Source organism: Halichoerus grypus, chromosome 11, assembly GCF_964656455.1.
Source record: "Halichoerus grypus chromosome 11, mHalGry1.hap1.1, whole genome shotgun sequence".
Taxonomy (NCBI): Eukaryota; Metazoa; Chordata; class Mammalia; order Carnivora; family Phocidae; genus Halichoerus; species Halichoerus grypus.
Window position 1 is genome coordinate 74,057,091 of NC_135722.1, and position 19,468 is coordinate 74,076,558.

General features: G+C 36.7%; 1 protein-coding gene across 4 annotated transcripts in view; it reads left to right on the forward strand.

The window, feature by feature from the left end:
- The window catches only part of BKGD (beta-keto-L-gulonate decarboxylase), a 21,625-nt gene extending 7,442 nt beyond the window's left edge, over positions 1-14,183 (forward strand). For 2 of the 4 annotated variants that reach the window (XM_036104638.2, XM_078058702.1), the window contains exons 3-9: positions 1,649-1,714; positions 2,838-2,911; positions 3,097-3,198; positions 4,153-4,329; positions 5,492-5,641; positions 12,102-12,218; positions 13,279-14,183. In XM_036104638.2, coding sequence (XP_035960531.2) covers positions 4,156-4,329; positions 5,492-5,641; positions 12,102-12,218; positions 13,279-13,452 — 615 coding nt within the window. In that variant the 5' untranslated portion in view covers positions 1,649-1,714; positions 2,838-2,911; positions 3,097-3,198; positions 4,153-4,155 and the 3' untranslated portion in view covers positions 13,453-14,183. The remainder of the gene's footprint in view (positions 1-1,648; positions 1,715-2,837; positions 2,912-3,096; positions 3,199-4,152; positions 4,330-5,491; positions 5,642-12,101; positions 12,219-13,278) is intronic. The other 2 variants (XM_036104633.2, XM_036104632.2) reach the window with 1 other exon arrangement.
- Positions 14,184-19,468: the final 5,285 nt, after the last annotated feature.

Below are 19,468 nucleotides of genomic sequence, written 5' to 3' on the forward strand. Positions count from 1 at the left end.
TTTTTCAGTCCTAATCTTTTTCTGAAATGAGAATTATTATGAAGGGCCATCTTAAATTATCTACAAATAAAGGATATTGTCCCAAATTGTAGACTAAATTGTGCTGAATTTCTGTGCTGTTTTCTTATATTGAGCAAATTTCATTTTATACCCTTGTGGGAAAATATTGTTTTATGCACTTTTGTTATTTTCACAGGTTACATAATAGATATTCAGTAGCCTAGAATCCTTGATATCACATGAGAGTTTTGTTTTTAACTAACAAATTCCAGCTGTCCACAGGACATCTCCGCCTATATATGCTAAGGACAACTTGAGGTCAGCATGTCAAAATTTAGCTCATTGAAGTGACTGTTATAGAAACATAAATTTTTATGTTCTAATTTATTTATTCAAGACCAGAAGTGATCTTAAAAGCCTTGTATTTGAATCATCTGAAATACTTATTTGCCAAGTGATCATCCAGCCAATGTTTAAAGTAAGAAGGGAAATTAATACTGGTCGAGTAAATATAATTTGTATGATAAACACCTATATTTGATGTTTTCATTTTTACAGTAATACTGCAAGGTAAGTACTAGCCCCAGTCTATAGATGAGAAAACCGAAGCTCAGAGAGGCTAAGCAAGCTCAGTAGTAATCATAAGCAGGATTCAAATCCAAGTCTATCTGTTTCTAAAGTCTGACCTTCTCCCATTATACCCTACTGTGATGAGCAGTTTGAGATAAACACTCACACTCACTTCCTCTTTGATTATGTAACTGACATCTTTGTTAAAAAGTAGTTTTACATGGAAGTCCTGGACTCTGCTTCTTTCTCTGCCACGTACAGATTTCATTACCCTAGGTAAGCCAACTAATGTATTTGGGCCTCAAATATATTAAAATGGAGAGATTTGGCTTTCATGTTCCTTTTGGTCTTTCCAGTTTAAAGTCTTTGATTTTAAGTATACCTGTAAATTCTAGAAGTTTTGTGTACCAGATGGCAATTTCTTGTTGTACCTTGAAATCATTTAGCATTATACTTTTTTATAGCCATGATTCTTCTAATTATAAAAGTAATCTATTCCCCCCACTAAATAAGTAATTAATTAGTTAAAATTAAAAAATCAGAAAACACAGAAGAATACAAGGAAAAGAAAAAAATGGTTAATCTTAATTCTGTCATCCAAAGAATTTTCTAGTCAATAATTTGTAAGCCTTTAAATTGCAACACTAAGGAGGCTAGATATGTGTGCTTATATATGAATGATCTTTCATAAATGTAGTTAGGTACTTTCTACATGAACTGGTCTTACTGAAGTCACCAGTGACTTTGGTACGTTTACTAGTATTTTCTGATCTCTCACATATTTCATAGTACCCAGCCATTGATGCCTGACATTTTCTCTCCCCTCTCCTTGGTTCTTTTGCCTCTTCTTCCTTGGTATCTTTCCTAATTCCATGTTCTTTCTTCCTTATTTTTCCTAGCTCATTTCTCTTTCTGGCAGGCTCTTAAATCCTGACAGAATTTTCTAGAATTCTCTCCTTAGCCTCTTCTTCTATACAATCTCTCCACATTTTTCCATCCACTCCTGTGGTTTTAAATTACTACTTGGATACAAGAACTTGAAATCTGCACATCTCACCTCAGTCTCTCTTTTTCTTAGCTATGGATCAGTAATTCCAGCTGTCCACAAGACATCTCCGCCTATATATGCTAAGGACAACTTGAGGTCAGCATGTCTAAAATTTAGCTCATTCCTTCACCATAGTTGCTTATTCTCCCTTGTTCTTTTTCTTAATTTCCTCTTCTCCATCTCTACAGCCAATCATTTTTAGCTCATTACTTGTCTTTTTCCTAGACTGTTTAAAATCATCCCCCAATGGTTTCTTTCAACTTCAACATTACCGGTGGTGCCTGGCCAGCTCATTTGGTAGAACATCTCAGGGTCCTGAGTTCAAGCCCCATGTTGGGGGTGAAGCCTACTTAAAATTAAAAAAAAAACAAAAAAACAAAAAACCCCAAAACCAAAAAGACAACTTCAACATTACTATCACTTATGAGAAAGATTCTTATCCATGAGTAATTTCTGCTGATCCCATAGAAGACATTTCTAAAATCCCTAATTATAAATGGGATCTATAAAAATTTTGTACATCTACCTTCTGCATAACTGAAGAAATAGAGCAATTTTATCTACTTTACTTTGTAATAATGTTAGTATGAAACTGACAAGACTACTTTTTCTCAAACAAAAGGTAATTAATTTCCACTCAACATTTCAAAAAAAAAATGTACCTTTCCCAAATTGTGTCTAGCTTACCTATGATGTTAATTAAAAATGTAAGTAGAAAGTTCCCAGCATCTGAAGTTATCTCTAATTACTTGCATTTCTATAAACAACCTTGGGAATAAACAACTTTGATTTCCCAGTATGGATTTCTCAAAGAGTTAATAACTCAAACAGCAAAATATTCTGTATTAAAATACAATTTTAGCCAACTCCCCCCACCAAAAGCACAGATTTTTAAAGGAACAGGTCATTACAGACTAATTCTGGAAATCTCATCCCATCCAAACTTTGGCTTCAATTCTGGCCTTGCTCTATTACCGACATTCTGTTGCCTTTATGCGACCAACTATATCAAGTCATGCTTATTTCTGACAATATTAGAAACACAAGTAGTTAGAATAGGATAGCGATCATAGTTACTTTCATCTTCCAACCCCTGCTACTTGTAAAACTGTGAGAATGGAGAAGTTATATACTCTTAATAAATTAAATTAGTGCCTTCTGGCATTTTATACTTAAGTTAGATGTTTTGCCTATTTTTAAGATGACTTTTTTTTTTTAGGCATCTGTGGGAAAACTAGAATTGCAGAAGTAGGAGGTGTGCCTTACTTACTGCCTTTTGTAAAAAAAGAAAAAGTAAGTGTACTTTTACTCTTCACATTCACATGAAGATTATAAGAAATTGTGTTGATTCCTCTTTTTATTATTAGAAGATCCATTGACCAATGTGGCAAGGAAGTGTTAATGGACTCAGTCAAAAAAAGTAAACCAAGAGATTTGTATGAGTTATCATTTAAATAATATTTTTTCTTCTTGCATAGGTTTATGATATAAATAAGATTGCAAAAGAAATCAAGCTTCCTGGAGCTTTTATTCTTGGAGCAGGAGCAGGCCCATTTCAGACTCTTGGGTTCAATTGTGAGGTCAGCATACATATAATTATTTTATTTTATTTTATTGATTTGACATTTGGTTTACCTTTTTTCTTTTATTGCCCTATCAGAAATTATGCTTTTTGAATGAATTATAAATACACGATGTCATCTTTCTTTACAGATTTGATATTGTTTGATATAGATTTGGACTATAGCATATGCTCTAACTATAATGGAGCACTGACCTTTAATTTCAGATTTTCTTAGGGTATATACTCAGTGTTAGATGAGTCTGAAGTCCTAATGTGGTCTGCTGAGGACCATGGATTGTGAAAGATATTAATCATTACACATCAGAGAATTCCTAGCTTCACTCTAGATCTTTCCTTTTGATATGAGAACAGATTTTGATCAGAAGATGAATGGAATAATTAATGATTTCATTAATTCCCTCTTTCAGACTAAATAGTAAGGACCTACCCCTGTGGTATGATGATTATTTACAAAAGGTACTATTACTGTGTATGTTAGTATATTTACAACATAAAAACATCACTGTTTCTTCACGTCTCTTAAATAGAAGAGTGAAGGACCTCTTTAGACTGCCCATCCGCTCACCTCTTCAGATGTGACCATTAGTCAATAGTCTTACAAGTTCTTTTGTAGAAAGATTAATGTAATTTACCTAGTGTTCAATATAGAAAAAAAAGTTTGAAATCTAAAGTCAGACATTTTAAAGCACAATTTACAATGTTATAGAAACTCTGTAAGAAATACTGTAAACATTTTATAAAATATTTTTTCAATTTTTTGATGTTTATAAATCTTTAACATTTTGAATCTCAAATTAAATATTTCATACTTCATGTTTTCTTACTAGGTCCTGAAAATAAAATATCTTAAGTCAAGGATAAGATATTTTGTTATGTTACTCAAGTATTCTCTTTGCATATTGATGCCAGGGTTGACTAATTTACTTTTCTTATTTACTTTTCTTTTTAGTTTATGCCAGTTATACAAACAGAAAGTGAACACAAACCTCCAGTGAATGGAAGTTACTTTGCCCGTGTTAACCCTGCAGATGGAGGGTGCCTACTAGAGAAATACAGTGAGAAACATCATGATTTTGGGTGTGCATTACTGGCTAATCTTTTTGCCAGTGAGGGTCAACCTGGAAAGGTGATTTTTTTTGTTCACAAAAACACAGTATTCTCCAAAAGTTCTCAGACAGCTAAAAAGTTGAGCTTTTATTGCCACAAATACAGTTTTCTTAAGAAAAGTCAAAACTAGCTAAGTCAAATTTCTTTAAATAACCCAGTATCTTATGAAAGATTACTATGGTACTATAGGCAAGGAGAAAGTCTTATTTAAAACTGAGGTTAGAATACTTAGTAAGCAAAAAAAAAAAAAAAAAAAGAATACTTAGTAAGAGTACCTTTTTTTCTGAGGAATAAAAGGTAACAATATTCATGTGGGGAGTGAGTCAAATACATGAGCCATTCAGTTGAAATAAATAGATAGTGCCTACCTGTAGTTAGTCTATAAGTAATTTGTTCATTCCCGATGGATCAGATATTGGTTGACCTAGACAGAAATGGTGGTAGTAAAATGTTATAGCAAGGAGGAGGGAAGGAAAATTAATGCTTCACTTCATATTTACTTCCTGTTAGAACACAAAAAGATGATTACAGTGTTAGCAGTTGTGAGAACTCTCAGATTTTTAAATAGAGGTAGCTACTTTAGCTACTTTGAGAAACAAGTAGTGAATTAAAAAGACTTGATTAAGGAGTCCCTGGGTGGCTTAGTTGGTTAAGCATCTGATTCTTGATCTCAGCTCAGGTCTTGATCTCAGGGTTGTGTGTTCAAGCCTTGCGATGGGCTCCATGCTGGGGGTGGAGCCTACTTTAAAAAAAAAAAAAAAAAGACCTAATTAAGTGGAAGTAATACAAGTCCAGAATTTTAAGGGAAAGGAAAAAATGTAATCACTTTCTCTTCCCATCTAAATTACCAGAGGTTAACCCCTTTAAGCCAGGAATTCTCAACTTTTAACCACCTTAATATATAAAGATAAGAATCTCTAGAGCTTAGTGGAGGACTTCACTGTAACTCTAAGAAAGCACGAATAAGACTTATTAGAGTAAATGACAACTTATCATGTATATAAAATATATATCATTGATCAAGACAGGATTGAGACATCTCACTCAACTTCTATGTGGTGTTCTAAGCAAACAAGTGAATATTTGCTTGATGGCATTAGATTATGTGTTTCACTTTGATAGTTAGTCACATAGAATTTTGCAGCTTAGAACAATGGTATGCATATTTATTTCCTCTCTAGGTCATTGAGGTGAAAGCCAAAAGAAGAACTGGAAAACTTAACTTTGTGACTTGTATGAGACAGACTCTTGAAAAACATTACGGAGATAAACCTGTAGGGATGGGAGGTACTTTCATAATTCAGAAGGGAAAAGTGAAGACTCACATAATGGTAAGGGCCTTCGTGTATGTGCGTGCATGTGTATGTGGGTATGTATGTGCACATACTGAAGATCTTAGGATTTTTTACTATACATTGAGAATTCTACCCTTAGAGACACCTGAATACTTTTACTATGATTGTATTACTTTAAAACTTAAATGACAAACAATGCTTTAAATCACACTGTGAGATAATATCTAAGTAGGGTCCTTTTTTCATGTTAATAAATTAGAACTTTCTTTTCATTGTGTTTGTTTTTAAGATCTAGAGAGATGTGAGTATAAGCCTTAGACACGGATTATCATTTTTATTGCCAGAATCCCAAACTCCATACATAGATTTTGCTATTAAGACGGTTGTGGTGGGGCACCTGGTGGCTCAGTCAGTTGAGCATCTCTTGTTATCAGCTCAGGTCATGATCTCAGGTTGTGAGATCGAGTCCAGCATTGGGCTCCATGCTGGGCATGGAGCCTGCTTGGGATTCTCTCTCTCCCTCTCCCTCTGCCCCTCACCATCCCTCCCTCACTCTCACTCTCTCTCGTTCTCAAAAAAAAAAAAAAAAAAAGATGGTTGTTGTTTTGGGGAAAGGACTCATTATGAGAATTATAATCTTATGGGCTAATTGCACAAGTTTGTAAGACATTAAGAATGGAATACTATATAAAGCAAGACCTAGGACATTCAGGTTTTAAAATAATTTTTTGGAATGAATGAATGAATAGTATAAAAGTCATTAAACTTAATTTCCTTTTCATTTTATCAGTAAAATCACCAAAAAATGTTTGGTTTTAATGTTTTTTATCCTGATAATTTTATTTTTTATTGTATTTTTAAAAATATTTTATTTATTTATTTTAGAGAGAGAGAGTGAGAGACAGAGAGAGCATGTGTGCGAGCAGAGGGAGGGGCAGAGGGAGAAGGAGAGAGAGAACCCCAAGCAGACTCCGTGCTGAGCGCAGAGCCCAATGTGGGGCTCAATCCCACGACCCTGAGATCACAACCTGAGGCGAAATCATGAGTCGGATGCTTAACCGACTGAGCCACCCTGGCACCCCATCTTGATAATTTTAAATGGCGAGCCAGCTGATTTTGCAAAGAAAAACACAACATTGTGAAAATACTTAATTTTCCAAATTATTAAAAACAGAATTATAGATAAATCTATTCGTAAATACCAAATAATTATAGGAATTTTAAATACGCAAGTGTACAATACTTCATCACTAACTACGGGCATACCCTGTTTCATTGTGTTTCACATTACTGCGTCCCACAGGTACTGCATTTTTCCTAAACTGAAGGTTTGTGGCAGCACTGCGTCAGGCAAGTCCTTTGGCACCAATTTTCCGACAGCATTTGCTCACTTCCTGTCTCTGTATCACATTTTGGTAATTCTCGCAATATTCCACACTTTCTCAGTATTACATTTGTTACTGTGATCTGTGATCAGTGATCTTTGATGTAACTATTGTAATTGTTTTGGGGCACCGCAAACCGCATCCATATAAGATGGACAACCTAACCGGTAAATGCTGGTCTGTTTTGACAGTTCCACCAACCAGCCAGTCTCCTGTCTCTGTCCCTCTCCTTGGGCCTCCCTGTTCCCTAAGACACAACAGTATTGAAATGAGGCCAGTTAATAACACTACAATGGCCTCTAAATGTTCAAGTAAAAGGAAGAGTTGCACTTCTTTCACTTTAAATTAAAAGCTAGAAATGATTTAGCTTAGTGAGGAAGACATGTCAAAAGCCAAGAAAGGCCAAAGGCTAGACCTCTTACCCAAATAGTAAAGTTGTAAATTCAAAGGAAAAGTTCTTGAAGGAAAATTAGAAGTGTTAGTCCAGTGAATACACAAATGATAAGAAGCCTTATAGCTGCTGTGGTTAAAGTTTTAGTGGTCTGGATAGAAGATCAAACCAGCCACAACATTCCCTTAAGCCAAAGCCTAATCCAGAGCAATCCTATAAAAGGCTGAAAGAGGTGAGGAAGCTGCAGAAGAAAAGTCTGAAGCTAACAGAGGTTGGTTCATGAGGTTGAAGCTGTCTCCGTAACATACAAATAGAAGGAGAAGCAGAGTGTGCTGACGTAGAAGCTACAGCAAGTGATCCAGAGGCCTAGCTAAGATCATTACTGAAGGTGGCTACGCTAAACAACCGATTTTCAGCGTAGACAAAACAGCCTGCTATTGGAAGAAAAACCATCTAGGACTTTTTTTTTTTTTTTTTTTTTTTTTTAAATATTTTATTTATTTATTTGACAGAGAGAGAGAGAGAGAGGCAGCTAGAGAGGGAACACAAGCAGGGGGAGTGGGAGAGGGAGAAGCAGGCTCCTGGCCGAGCAGGGAGCCCGATGTGGGGCTCGATCCCAGGACCCTGGGATCATGACCTGAGCCGAAGGCAGACGCTTAACGACTGAGCCACCCAGGCGCCCCCATCTAGGACTTTTATAGCTAGAGAGAAGTCAGTGCCTGACTTCAAAGCTCCAAAGGACAGGCTGACTCTCCTGTTAAGGGCTAATGCAGCTGGTGACTTGAAGTTGAAGCCCGTGCTCATTTACCATTCTGAAAATCATAGGCCCCTAAGAATTATGCTAAATCTACTCTGCCTGTGTTCATCAATGGAACAACAAAGCCAGATGGTAGCACATCTGTTTACAACATGGTTTGCTGAATATTTTTAGCATACTGTTGAAACCCACTGCTCGGAAAAAAAGCACTCCCTTCATGCTCATTGACAATGTACCTGGTCACCCAAGAACTCTGATGGAGACACACCACGAGATTAATGTTTTCATGCCCGCTAACACAACATCCATTCTGCAGCCCATGGATCAAGGAGTAATCTCAACTTTCAAGTCTTATTATTTAGGAAATATATTTCATAAGGTTATAGCTGCTGTAGATACATGGCAGCTCAGGGACAAAGTTGATTGAAAACATTCTGGAAAGGATTTACCATTCTAGATGTTATTAAGAACATTTGTGAGGGGCACCTGGGTGGTTCACTTGGTTAAGCATCTACCTTTGGCTCAGGTCATGATCTCAGGTACTGGGATCGAGCCCCCAGTCAGGCTCCATGCTCAGTGGGGAGCCTGCTTCTCCCTTTCCCTCTGCCTGCTACTCCCCCTGCTTGTGCACGCTCTCTGTCAAATAAATAAAATCTTTTTTTTTTAAGATTTTATTTATTTATTTGACAGAGAGAGACACAGCGAGAGAGGGAACACAAGCAGGGGGAGTGGGAGAGGGAGAAGCAAGCAGGCTTCCCGCAGAGCAGGGAGCCCGATGAGGGGCTCGATCCCAGGACCCTGAGATCATGACCTGAGCCGACGGCAGACACTTAACGACTGAGCCACCCAGGTGCCCCAATCAATAAAATCTTTAAAAAAAAAAAAAAGAACATTTGTGATTCAAGAGTAGAGGCCAAAATATCAACATAAATAGGAGTTTGGGAAGAGTAGATTCCAACCCTCATGGATGACTTTGAGCGGTTCAAGACTTGAGTGGAGGAGGTCACTTCAGATGTGGTGGATATAGTGAGAGAACTAGAATTACAAGTGGAACCTGAAGATGTGACTGAATTCCTGCAATCTCATGATAAAACTTTACCAGATGAGGAGTTGCTTCTTATGGATGAGCCAAGAAAGTGGTTTCTTGAGGTGGAATCTACTCCTGGTGAAGATACTGTGAAGATGGTTGAAATGACAACAAAGGGTTTAGAATATTACATGAACTTAGTTGCTAAAGCAGCTATAGGGTTTGAGAGGCTTGGCTCCAGTTTTGAAAGTTCTCCTGTGGGTAAAATGCTACTGAACAGCATCGCATGCTACAGAGAAATCATTAATGAAAGGAAGAGTCAATTGATGTGGCAGACTTCATTGTCTTATTTTAAGACATTGCCACAGCCACCCCAGCCTTCAGCAACCACCACCCTGATCACTCAGCAGCCATCAACACTGAGGCAAGACCCTCCACCAGCAAGAAGTTTATGACTTGCTGAAAGCTCTGATGATTGTTAGCATTTTTTAGCAATAAAGTGTTTTTAAATTAAAGTATGTACATTTTTTTAGACAAAATGCTACTGCACACTTAAAAGGCTACAGTATGGTGTAAACGTCACTTTTATATGCACTGGGAAACTAGAACATTCATTTGACTTGCTCTATTGCGTATTGACTTTATTGCAGTGGTCTGGAGCAGAACCCACAATATCTTCAAGGTATGCCTGTAGTTACCATAATGTACATCATATCTCTAAAACTTACCCATCTCATAACTGAAAAGTTTTTGTACTGTTTGAGCAATACCTCATTTTTCCCACCCCCAGCCCCTGGCAACCACCATTCTAGTCTTTCTCTAAGTTGGACTCTTTAGGTTCCAATAAGTGATATCATGTAATATTTGTCTGTGTGTGGCTTATTTCACCCTGTTCTCCAAGTTCATCCATGTTGTCACAAATTGTGGGATTTCCTTCCTTTTTAAGCCTGAAAAACATTCCTCATATGTATATATCACAATTTTATATACATGCACACACATATATATAATTAAATCACACACACACACACACACACACACACAATTTCTTTATCCATTCATCCACTGATAGATATACCCAGAAGTGGGAGAAGTGGGATTACTGGATCATATGGTTCTATTTTTTGAGGAACTTCATACCATTTTCCATGATTGTACCAGTTTACACACCTACTAATAGCATACAAGTGTCCCCTTTTCTCCACATCCTCGCCAACACTTGTTATCTCTTGTTTTTGTTTTTGTTTTTGTTTTTTTGATAATAGCTATCCTCACAGGAGTGAGGTGTGATATCTCATGGTTTTGATTTGCATTTTCCTGATGATGAGTGGATATGAGCACTTTTTCATATACCTCTTGGCCATTTGTATGTCTTCTTTGGAGAAATGTCTAATTCAGTTCCTTTGTCTGTTTTTTAATTGGGTTGTTTTTTTGCTATTGAGTTGTATAAGTTCCTTGTATATTTTGGATATTAACCCCTTATTGGATATATGGTTTGCCAATATTTTTTCCCATTCCATAAATGGTCTTTTAATTTTGTTGATTGTTTCCTTTACAGTGCAGAAGTTTTTAATTTGATGTGGTCCCACTTGTTTATTATTCCTTTTGTTGCCTGTGCTTTTGATGTCAAATTTGAGAAATTATGGTGAAATCCAATGTCATGAAACTTTTCCCTTATGTTTTCTTCTAAGTGTTATATTTTAGCTCTTACCATTAGGTCTTTGATCCATTTTGAGTTAATTTTTGTATATATAAATTAAGGGTCCAGTTTCATTCTTTTGCACATCAATATCCAGTTTTCCCAGCACCATTTTTTGAAGACTATCCTTTTTCCATTGAATGGTCTTGATACCCTTATTGAAAATTATTTGCTGTATATGCAAGGGTTTATTTCTGGGATCTCTATTCTATTCCACTGATCTTTATGCCATTGTCACTGTTTTGATTACTTGTAATAACTTTGATATCAGGAAGTATTAGACTTCCAACTTTCTTTTTTCCCTCAAGATTGGTTTGGCTCTTCAGGGTCCCTTGTGATTCCATATGAATTTTACGATGGATTCTTCTCTATTTCTGCAAAAAACTTCTTTGGGATTTTGATAAGGATGGCATTGAATCTTTAGATCACTTTTGGTAGTATTAACATCTTGACAATATTAAGTTCAATTCATTAACACAGGATATTTTTTCATTTATTGGAATCTTTTTATCCTATTTTTTTAAAGATTTTAGAGAGCGCACATGTGTGCGCGTATATGAGTGGGGGGGGGGAAGGGAGAGGGAGAGAAGCAGACTCCCTGCTGTGCCCCCAGGGCTCCTTGTGGTGCTCCTTGCTGCCCTCATAGTGGGGCTCCACGGGGGCGGGAGGCTCAAGGGATCAATGGGGGGCTGCAGATGGGGCTTGACTAAGGGCTTGATCTCCAGACCCTTAGATCATGACCTGAGCCGAAATCCAGTTGGTCACCCAAAAGACTGAGCTACCCAGGTGCCCCTATTGGAGTCTCTTTAAATTTCTTTCAGCAGTGCTTTGTAGTACAAGTTTTTTGCCTCCTTGATTAAGTTTATTCCTTAGTATTTTATTCTTTTTGATGCTTCTACCAATTTCTAATGCCTTGCTTCCCCCCGCCCCCACCCATCTACTGGTAGCAGTAATGAGATTTAAAATTAGGATGAGGATATATTTCCAGGAAAACTGAGAGGCTATGAAAAATAAAAAGATAGTAATAGATTCATTCCTTCATCCATTCATTTGTACATTTTAGGTTATACACTTGATTGGTGATCCTTTTGAAAACTAGGGTATGTAATTTGTTTTGATTCTAAAAATAATTAAATGTATAAGAAGGCTTAAATTTTTAACTTCATGAAGTTATATATAATTTAAAAGTTTAATTCTCAATAATATTCTATATATTTAGAATGATCTTTTATTGTAGCCCACAGAATTTTCTTCCTGCCCACTGAACTCTGATGAAGAGGTGAATAAATGGTTGCGCTTTTATGAGATGAAAGCTCCTTTGGTTTGTCTGCCAGTTTTTGTCTCCAGAGACCCAGTAAGTTTATGTCTGTCTTCTATATTGCAGTGTCATACAGTGATAATGCTTAGTTTTTAGGATAACACTTTTGTGTTGTTATTTAAGAACTAGGATAGTCTCCAGAATTATCATGAAAGATAAGGGAGCAGGTGGCTAACCAGCCCTGCGAGTTAGGCTGCGCAGGTTTTACTTTTGAGCAAATGAAGGCACAGGTATTTTATTTTATTTTATTTTATTTTATTTTATTTTATTTTATTATTATTTTTTTTAAGGCACAGGTATTTTATTTTATTTTATTTTATTTTATTTTATTATTATTTTTTTTAAGGCACAGGTATTTTAAATAACACCCAAAGTCATGTTATTAAATAGTAGAATCAAGACCAAGATTCAGGTATCCTATCTTATTTGTTGCTCATTATACTATTATTATCGTCTAATATTATACACTAGAAAAAGATATAATATAGACCAATTCAAAGAAAGTATCTACCAGAATACTGACTAGTCATATTTTCTTGATCTAATGATTACATACATGTCTAGTAATTTATCCTTAAATATATTCAAAAGTATGTGAAATTATTAGTTAAAAGGTTAGTCATGAAAGCATTACTGTAATAGAATTGGAAATAATCTAAATGTCAGTTGGGAAGTGGTATGTGAGTACAACAGAATGCCATGTAGGTGTAAAAGAAAGAGGAAGCTCTTTTATAATCTGATATACTAAGATCTCAAGCATATTGTTAAATGAAGAAAAGTAGTATTCAGCACAGTATGTACAGGGTGCTACCATTTGAGTAAAAATTACAAAAGTATATATTCCTGGAAGGATATATAAGAAACTGCTTACACTGGTTGCCTGCAAGGAAAGGGAGTAAGTAGTAAAGGCAGGAGATGGAAAGACACATTTTAATGAATATATCCTTTTTCACCCTTTGAATTTTGAATTAAGTGAATATGTTACTTACTTAAAAAAATAAAAACTTGTAACATTAATAAAAAGGTCTCCCTCCCCCTCAAACAAATCTATCCAAAATAATTTGAATACTGACAGATAGCTTGTCTGTTGTCCTAGGGGTTTGATTTGAGATTGGAGCACACTCATTGTTTTAGTCATCATGGAGAAGGTGGACACTACCATTATGATACTACCCCAGACACAGTGGAATATCTTGGATACTTCTTGCCTGCGGAGTTTCTGTATCGCATCGATCAACCAAAAGAGACCCATTCATTTGGGCGAGATTAAATCAAGTGAAACAGAAATAATTGACTAAAGCTAATTAACTAACTCATTAATTGATACTACTATAAAATCCAATGGAAATGATGTCACTACTTAAATCCCATTTTTTTGGCCTTTAACTGAAAGGCATGTTGACATTTAAACTCTATTATTTCATGGAACTATCTTAGAGATTTTTGGAAACAAATATACGTAATGAAAATTCTTCATTATTTTTTTATTCTTTAATAACAACAGAATCATGTGATTTATTCCTACTGTCTACTGGCAATAACTTACATTTGTATAACATTATTAAATTTTTCAAATTAGTCTCACAACTCCTAAGTGGATGTTTCTGGGTATTAGAAAAATAAGTGTTGCAAATGTTGATAGCTGTTGAATCTTAGTACTAAATTTAAAAAATCCATTTCAGAAATCAGAGTATACTTTTTTTCATGGAATAAGGTGGGCAGAGGAAGCAACTTTACCCCTTTTGGTGGGGTTGAACCATACTCAGAAGTTTGCAGTTTGCCTTTCACAAACACTGGCAACTAGGTGGTGGGCCATGATGCTGCTGCCTTTGTTTAGCTTGCCAGGTGGAAGCAGTTTGTACCTTATGGGTTATTTGCCAGAAGGAAAGGGAAAAGAAACAGCATCAAAATACAGCACTGAAGTGAGTATACTTTAATTTACAAGTGAAGCTATTGCTAAACATGACCACTGTCCTTTGTAAAATAAAAAATTTTACTGTTTTACTGATTGTAATTATTGAAATTTTCCTCGATTATTCTTCTATAATAATCATTAGTCAGAAATCAGCTATCTAATCTTAATCTTGCTAATGCTAACCATGTGTAAATTTAGGAGCTCTTTAATACCAAACACATACTAAATCTTCAAAAAATATTTTTTGATTGTCTTCTTTGGATGTTACCTATAACATGTCCTGTGAGTATAAACTCCTAAATGTTATTTTTAAATAAGCACCAGTTTGAAGCAAAAAAAAAAAAAGTATAAAAATTTTATGTTCACAATATAACGTTTCTTTTTAATATCTTACCTCCAGACAGAAAAAAATATTACTGTTTATTGGTTTAACAAAAGCGTATTGGACACCTACTCTGCCCACTGGAATGTAAGCTCCATGAGGGTAAGGGCTTTGTTTACCAGTGTAGCACTAATGCCTTTAACAGTGCCTGGCCAAAGCAGGCATTCAGTAAATATTTGTTGAATGAATGAGTGTGTGGAAGATTATGCCAGATGCTTCAGCAGATGCTGGGCTCTATCATTCAGTCATTTATATAGTGGGGGAAAACTCACAATAAACAAATATATAATATGACAGGTGGTATTAAGTCCTATGAAGAAAAATAAAGCACAGGATGGACTGTAAAGGAGGATGCTATTTTGTTGTGTCCATCTCACATGAGACAGGATGAACTCATCACCCAAAATTCGGTTTGGATGTCGAGAAGGAAAAAGTCACACACACCCCACAGGGTATGAAAGGATTTACTGCTTGCATAAGGAGGCTTTCTAGGGAAAGCTGGACAGCTCCCAAGCAGATCCAAAACCGGCTTGAGAGAACAGGGAAAGGAGACTGGCTTGCGGTTTTTATGGTGGTGAAGGGTTAGGGCCAGGGTGATGATTCCATATGCAGTTTAAATTTCCCACAAGTATCAAAGAAGGAGCAGCCAGGCTTATCAGCTTGCTCAAATATGGAGCAGAATGGGAAGAGGGAGGAATAATGCTTAAAAGCTGTCAGCAGTCAACATAAAAAATGGAATCAGACTCTTTATTACACATTTTATATAGGGAGATCAGGAAAAGACTCGGATAAAGAGACATTTTAGCAGAGACCTGAAAGAAATGAGAAAGTGAATCATGAAGTTATTTGGAGAAACATCCTTCCTGGCAGATTTAAAAGTCCAGAGGCAGGAGGGGACTTTGTATGTTTAAGAAAGAGTAGGGTGCCTGGGTGGCTCAGTTGGTTAAGTGTCTGCCTTTGGCTCAGGTCATGATCCTGGAGTCCTGGGATCGAGTCCCACATTGGGCTCCCTGCTCAGCGGGGAGCCTGCTTCTCCCTCTGTCCTTCACCCTGCGTGTGCTCTCTCTCACTGTCTCTCTCTCAAATAAATAAATAAAATCTTAAAGAAAAAAAGAAAAGAAACAGTAAGGAGGTTGTTGTGAACAAAATAGGATCCCCTGATTCTATGCAGCTAACACCTAGTGTATGCTCTAAGAAGCAGTTTTGTGAGTGCTATGTATGTATTTACAAAGTTATATGTTAATGCCGTATTCACTTTAAAATTAGAAATATGATGGGGTACCTGGCTGGCTTAGTTGATAGAGCTTGTGACTCTTGATCTTGGGGTTGTAAATTCGAGCCCCTTGTTGGGTGTACAGATTACTTAAATAAAATATTTTAAAAAACGAAATGTGACAAGTATGCCTAATATCATCAATGATTGAGGTTCTAGCCAGGAAAAGCAAGCAAGCAAGAAAGAATAACAACTGAAAAGGGAGGAATTTTGGCAGAAAACATGATTGATTCTTAAAAAACCCAAGAGAGTTTATAGTGGAATTATTAGACTGAGTTCAAGAAGATTCTAAAATATAAAATCAATGTATAATAATAAGTTGCATTTCTTCATACCACTAAGAAATAGTTAAAAATATAAATTTGAAAAAGCTATCAATTACAATGTTATCAAAAGTACTTTAACAAAGATTATATGTAGTCATCATGGAGAAAATTATAAAACTGTTGAAAACCTAAAAACATGCAAAATAAATATATCTAGGAAAATACAATATCACAGAAGCATCAGAAGCATTTCTTGTCAATTCCATGCCAGTCTAATTCCAGTAGGGCTTTTCATAGAACCAGTTGATTCTAAAATATGGGATAGCAAAGGGCCAAGATTAAACAAAGATTTATCAAGACAGCAAGGTCAGGGTATTTGATATATAGATACCAAAATTTATAAACTTATTAAAGTAAGAGTGTGGTTTTGGTACAGTGATGGACAATCAAACCCAATAGAATAGAAAATCATTTCCAGTTTCTGTTGAAACCCTTTCATCCATTTTCATCTAACATTATTGATCAGTTATTTTAAAGTTCTTGCCTACCATCTCCAATGTTTTGATCATCCATGGATACGTCCCTGTTGTTTTAGGTTTAGATTATCAGTCACTCTTGCCTGCCTTTTTACATATCTACAACTACTACTACCATTATATGCTGGATATTGTGTGTTCTAGGTATCTTCCACTGATGAGGGTTTCTACCTTTCTTTTGTAAGGTAGATAAAGTGAGAGACTGATTTCCTCAGTGTAATCAGAGATTGAGCTGGGTTGGGTTAGGGTTGCATTTTAAATAAGACTCAGGCTACCTCTACTTACAGCATATTATTCCATGTGTTCCTTGAAGTTTAAATTGAGATCCTAGCAGATCTCTGTCTCCTCAGCCTTGAAAGATGGTGGGGGGGGTTCATTTCTTCCCTTAGGAAGACTTGAGCTCCATGAACCCTCAAAATCTGACATAATTTTCATAGAACACTTCCCTTTAAACGGGACTTAGTCTCATATATCTGAGTCTGCAGAAGACTTCACTCTGTTTTTTATACTTAGATCTTTAATTCAATTGGAATTTTTATTTATGGTGTGAGATGGGGGAATGTAACTGGATTATTTTCCATATGTGACAGATTGTTGGCCTTGTTCCTCCCTTTATCCACACCCCTTTCCCTGCAACTCTGCAGTTCCTCCAACTGAAAAGAGTGTCCTCTCTCCCATCCTTGACTTTTAGGCTTGGTCACGGGCCATGTGGATGTCAGACATGTAATGCAGGCAAAGCTTCCCTCTTGTACCTCTGGGATCACCATAAGAACATACCCTGAACAGCTTGCTAGTCCAAGAACAATGAGAGACACATGGTACAGAGTTATCTGAATGACCTGTAGCCCTAGATCGTGAAGTAGAACCCACCAGCTGAGCCCAGCCTAGATTCTGATTCTCAGGTGTGTGCCCTAACCCAGATGAGATAGCAGATGCCAGGGCCAAAATGCAGAAGGACGAGAACCTTTAAAAGATGAAATAAGAAATACGATTAAAATACTTAGCACAGTGATGGGCTCAGATAGAGCCAACGATAAATACTAATCAAATTTTAAAGGTTGTAAAACCTTTTACAAACTTATAAAGAATACAGTGGTTCTCAAACATGATTGTGCAAAAGAATCCCTGTTGAGCTTGCCAAAAAATAGGTCTCTCTTGAAAATTCACATTCCCAACACACATTGTTTTGGTAGAGGGTGACACCAGCACAATCCTATTTTCCTAAATACCTTAGGAAAGTAATTCAAAAACTTAAATACTATCTTGGTCAGTATAAAACTTGAAAAGACTCATGACTGATGTGGGGCCACAAATGATCAGAAAAGAAGTCTTGAGGGGCACCTGGGTGACTCAGTCAGTTAAGCGTCTGATTCTTGATTTTGGCTCAGGTCATGAACTCAGGGTCATGAGAGCCCTACCTCGGGCTCCTTACTAAGCATGGAGTCTGCTTAAGATTCTCTCCCTCTCTCTCTCTCGTTCTCTGCCCCTCCCCCCCACACTCTCTGTCTCTCTCAAAGAAAGAAAGAAAAAAAGAAAAGAAAGAAAGAAAAAGAAAGAAAGAAAAAAACTCTTGAGACATTTTCTCTGCAAAAAGGTGCTTTTTTTATAGCACGGGGACAGGACCTGTGGGCAGGAGCTGCACTTCTGTGTGAAGCTGGTGGTTCTAAACTTAGTGCTCAAGGGGGAGGGGACATGTGGGAGTATTAGATCATAAATGTCTTCTTCAAATTTCTACTTGTAAAACCACGTTTGCAAGATTTTTCTGTATCAATCAGCTCCATATTAACTATGGGTGAGATGTAAAGGCAGTCAATGAGACCCTCTAAGAATGTGGTGGGGGGCGCCTGGGTGGCTCAGTCGTTGGGTGTCTGCCTTCAGCTCAGGTCATGATCCCAGGGTCCTGGGATCGAGCCCCGCATCAGGCTCCCACTTGGCGGGAAGCCTGCTTCTCCCTCTCCCAGTCCCCCTGCTTGTGTTCCCTCTCTCGCTGTGTCTCTTTCTGTCAAATAAATAAATAAAATCTTTAAAAAAAAATGTAGGAAGGGGTGGGGGAATGGGTTAGCCCGGTGATGGGTATTAAAGAGGGCACGTATTGAATGGAGCTCTGGGTGTTATACACAAACAATGAATCATGGAACACTACCTCAAAAACGAATGATGCAATGTATGGTGATTAACATAACATAATAAAATAAAATTTAAAAAAAAAGAATAGAGTAAGAAAAAAAAAAAAGAATGTAGGAGCCAGCACCTGTTTGATCCTTATCAAAGCTATGCAGGCTATATAGGTCAGCCTTTTGGGCTGATGGTAAACATTTTTCTGCTTCTATCCCTCATCAATGATAAATGGGCGCCTGGGTGGCTCAGCCGGTTAAGGGTCTGCCTTTGGCTCAGGTCATGATTTCAAGGTCCTGTAATTCAGCCCCGCATCAGGCTCCCTGCTCAGCAGGGAGTCTGCTTCTCCATCTCCCTCTGCTGCTCCACCCAGCTCATGCTCTCTCTCTCTCTCCCCCTTTCAAATAAATAAATAAATCTTTAAAAAAATGATATATACATAATTCCTTAGAGTTTTGTAATATAAAATAATCTATCCTCTGTGGAATTAATACTAATGACATACTCTTGGGGACTCAGACTGAAGTTACACTATTGCTTCTTAATCTTTTAAAGTATTTACTTATTCTTAGTTACTGAGGCATGAAATGAAAATTAAGCTCATATTACGTGCCAGTTTCTATTATGCTTCCTGGAGATAGTCGCTGTCCAGGAGGTTACAACTAACAGGAAAACAGGCTAATTATGCAGTAATGATAAGCACGATTTATGTTTTTCCTCAAATTACGTCCTTATAACTCTGCAGACATGTTTCTTTAGGTGTACACCCTCAAATCTCAGCATTGTCAGAAGGCCTCTC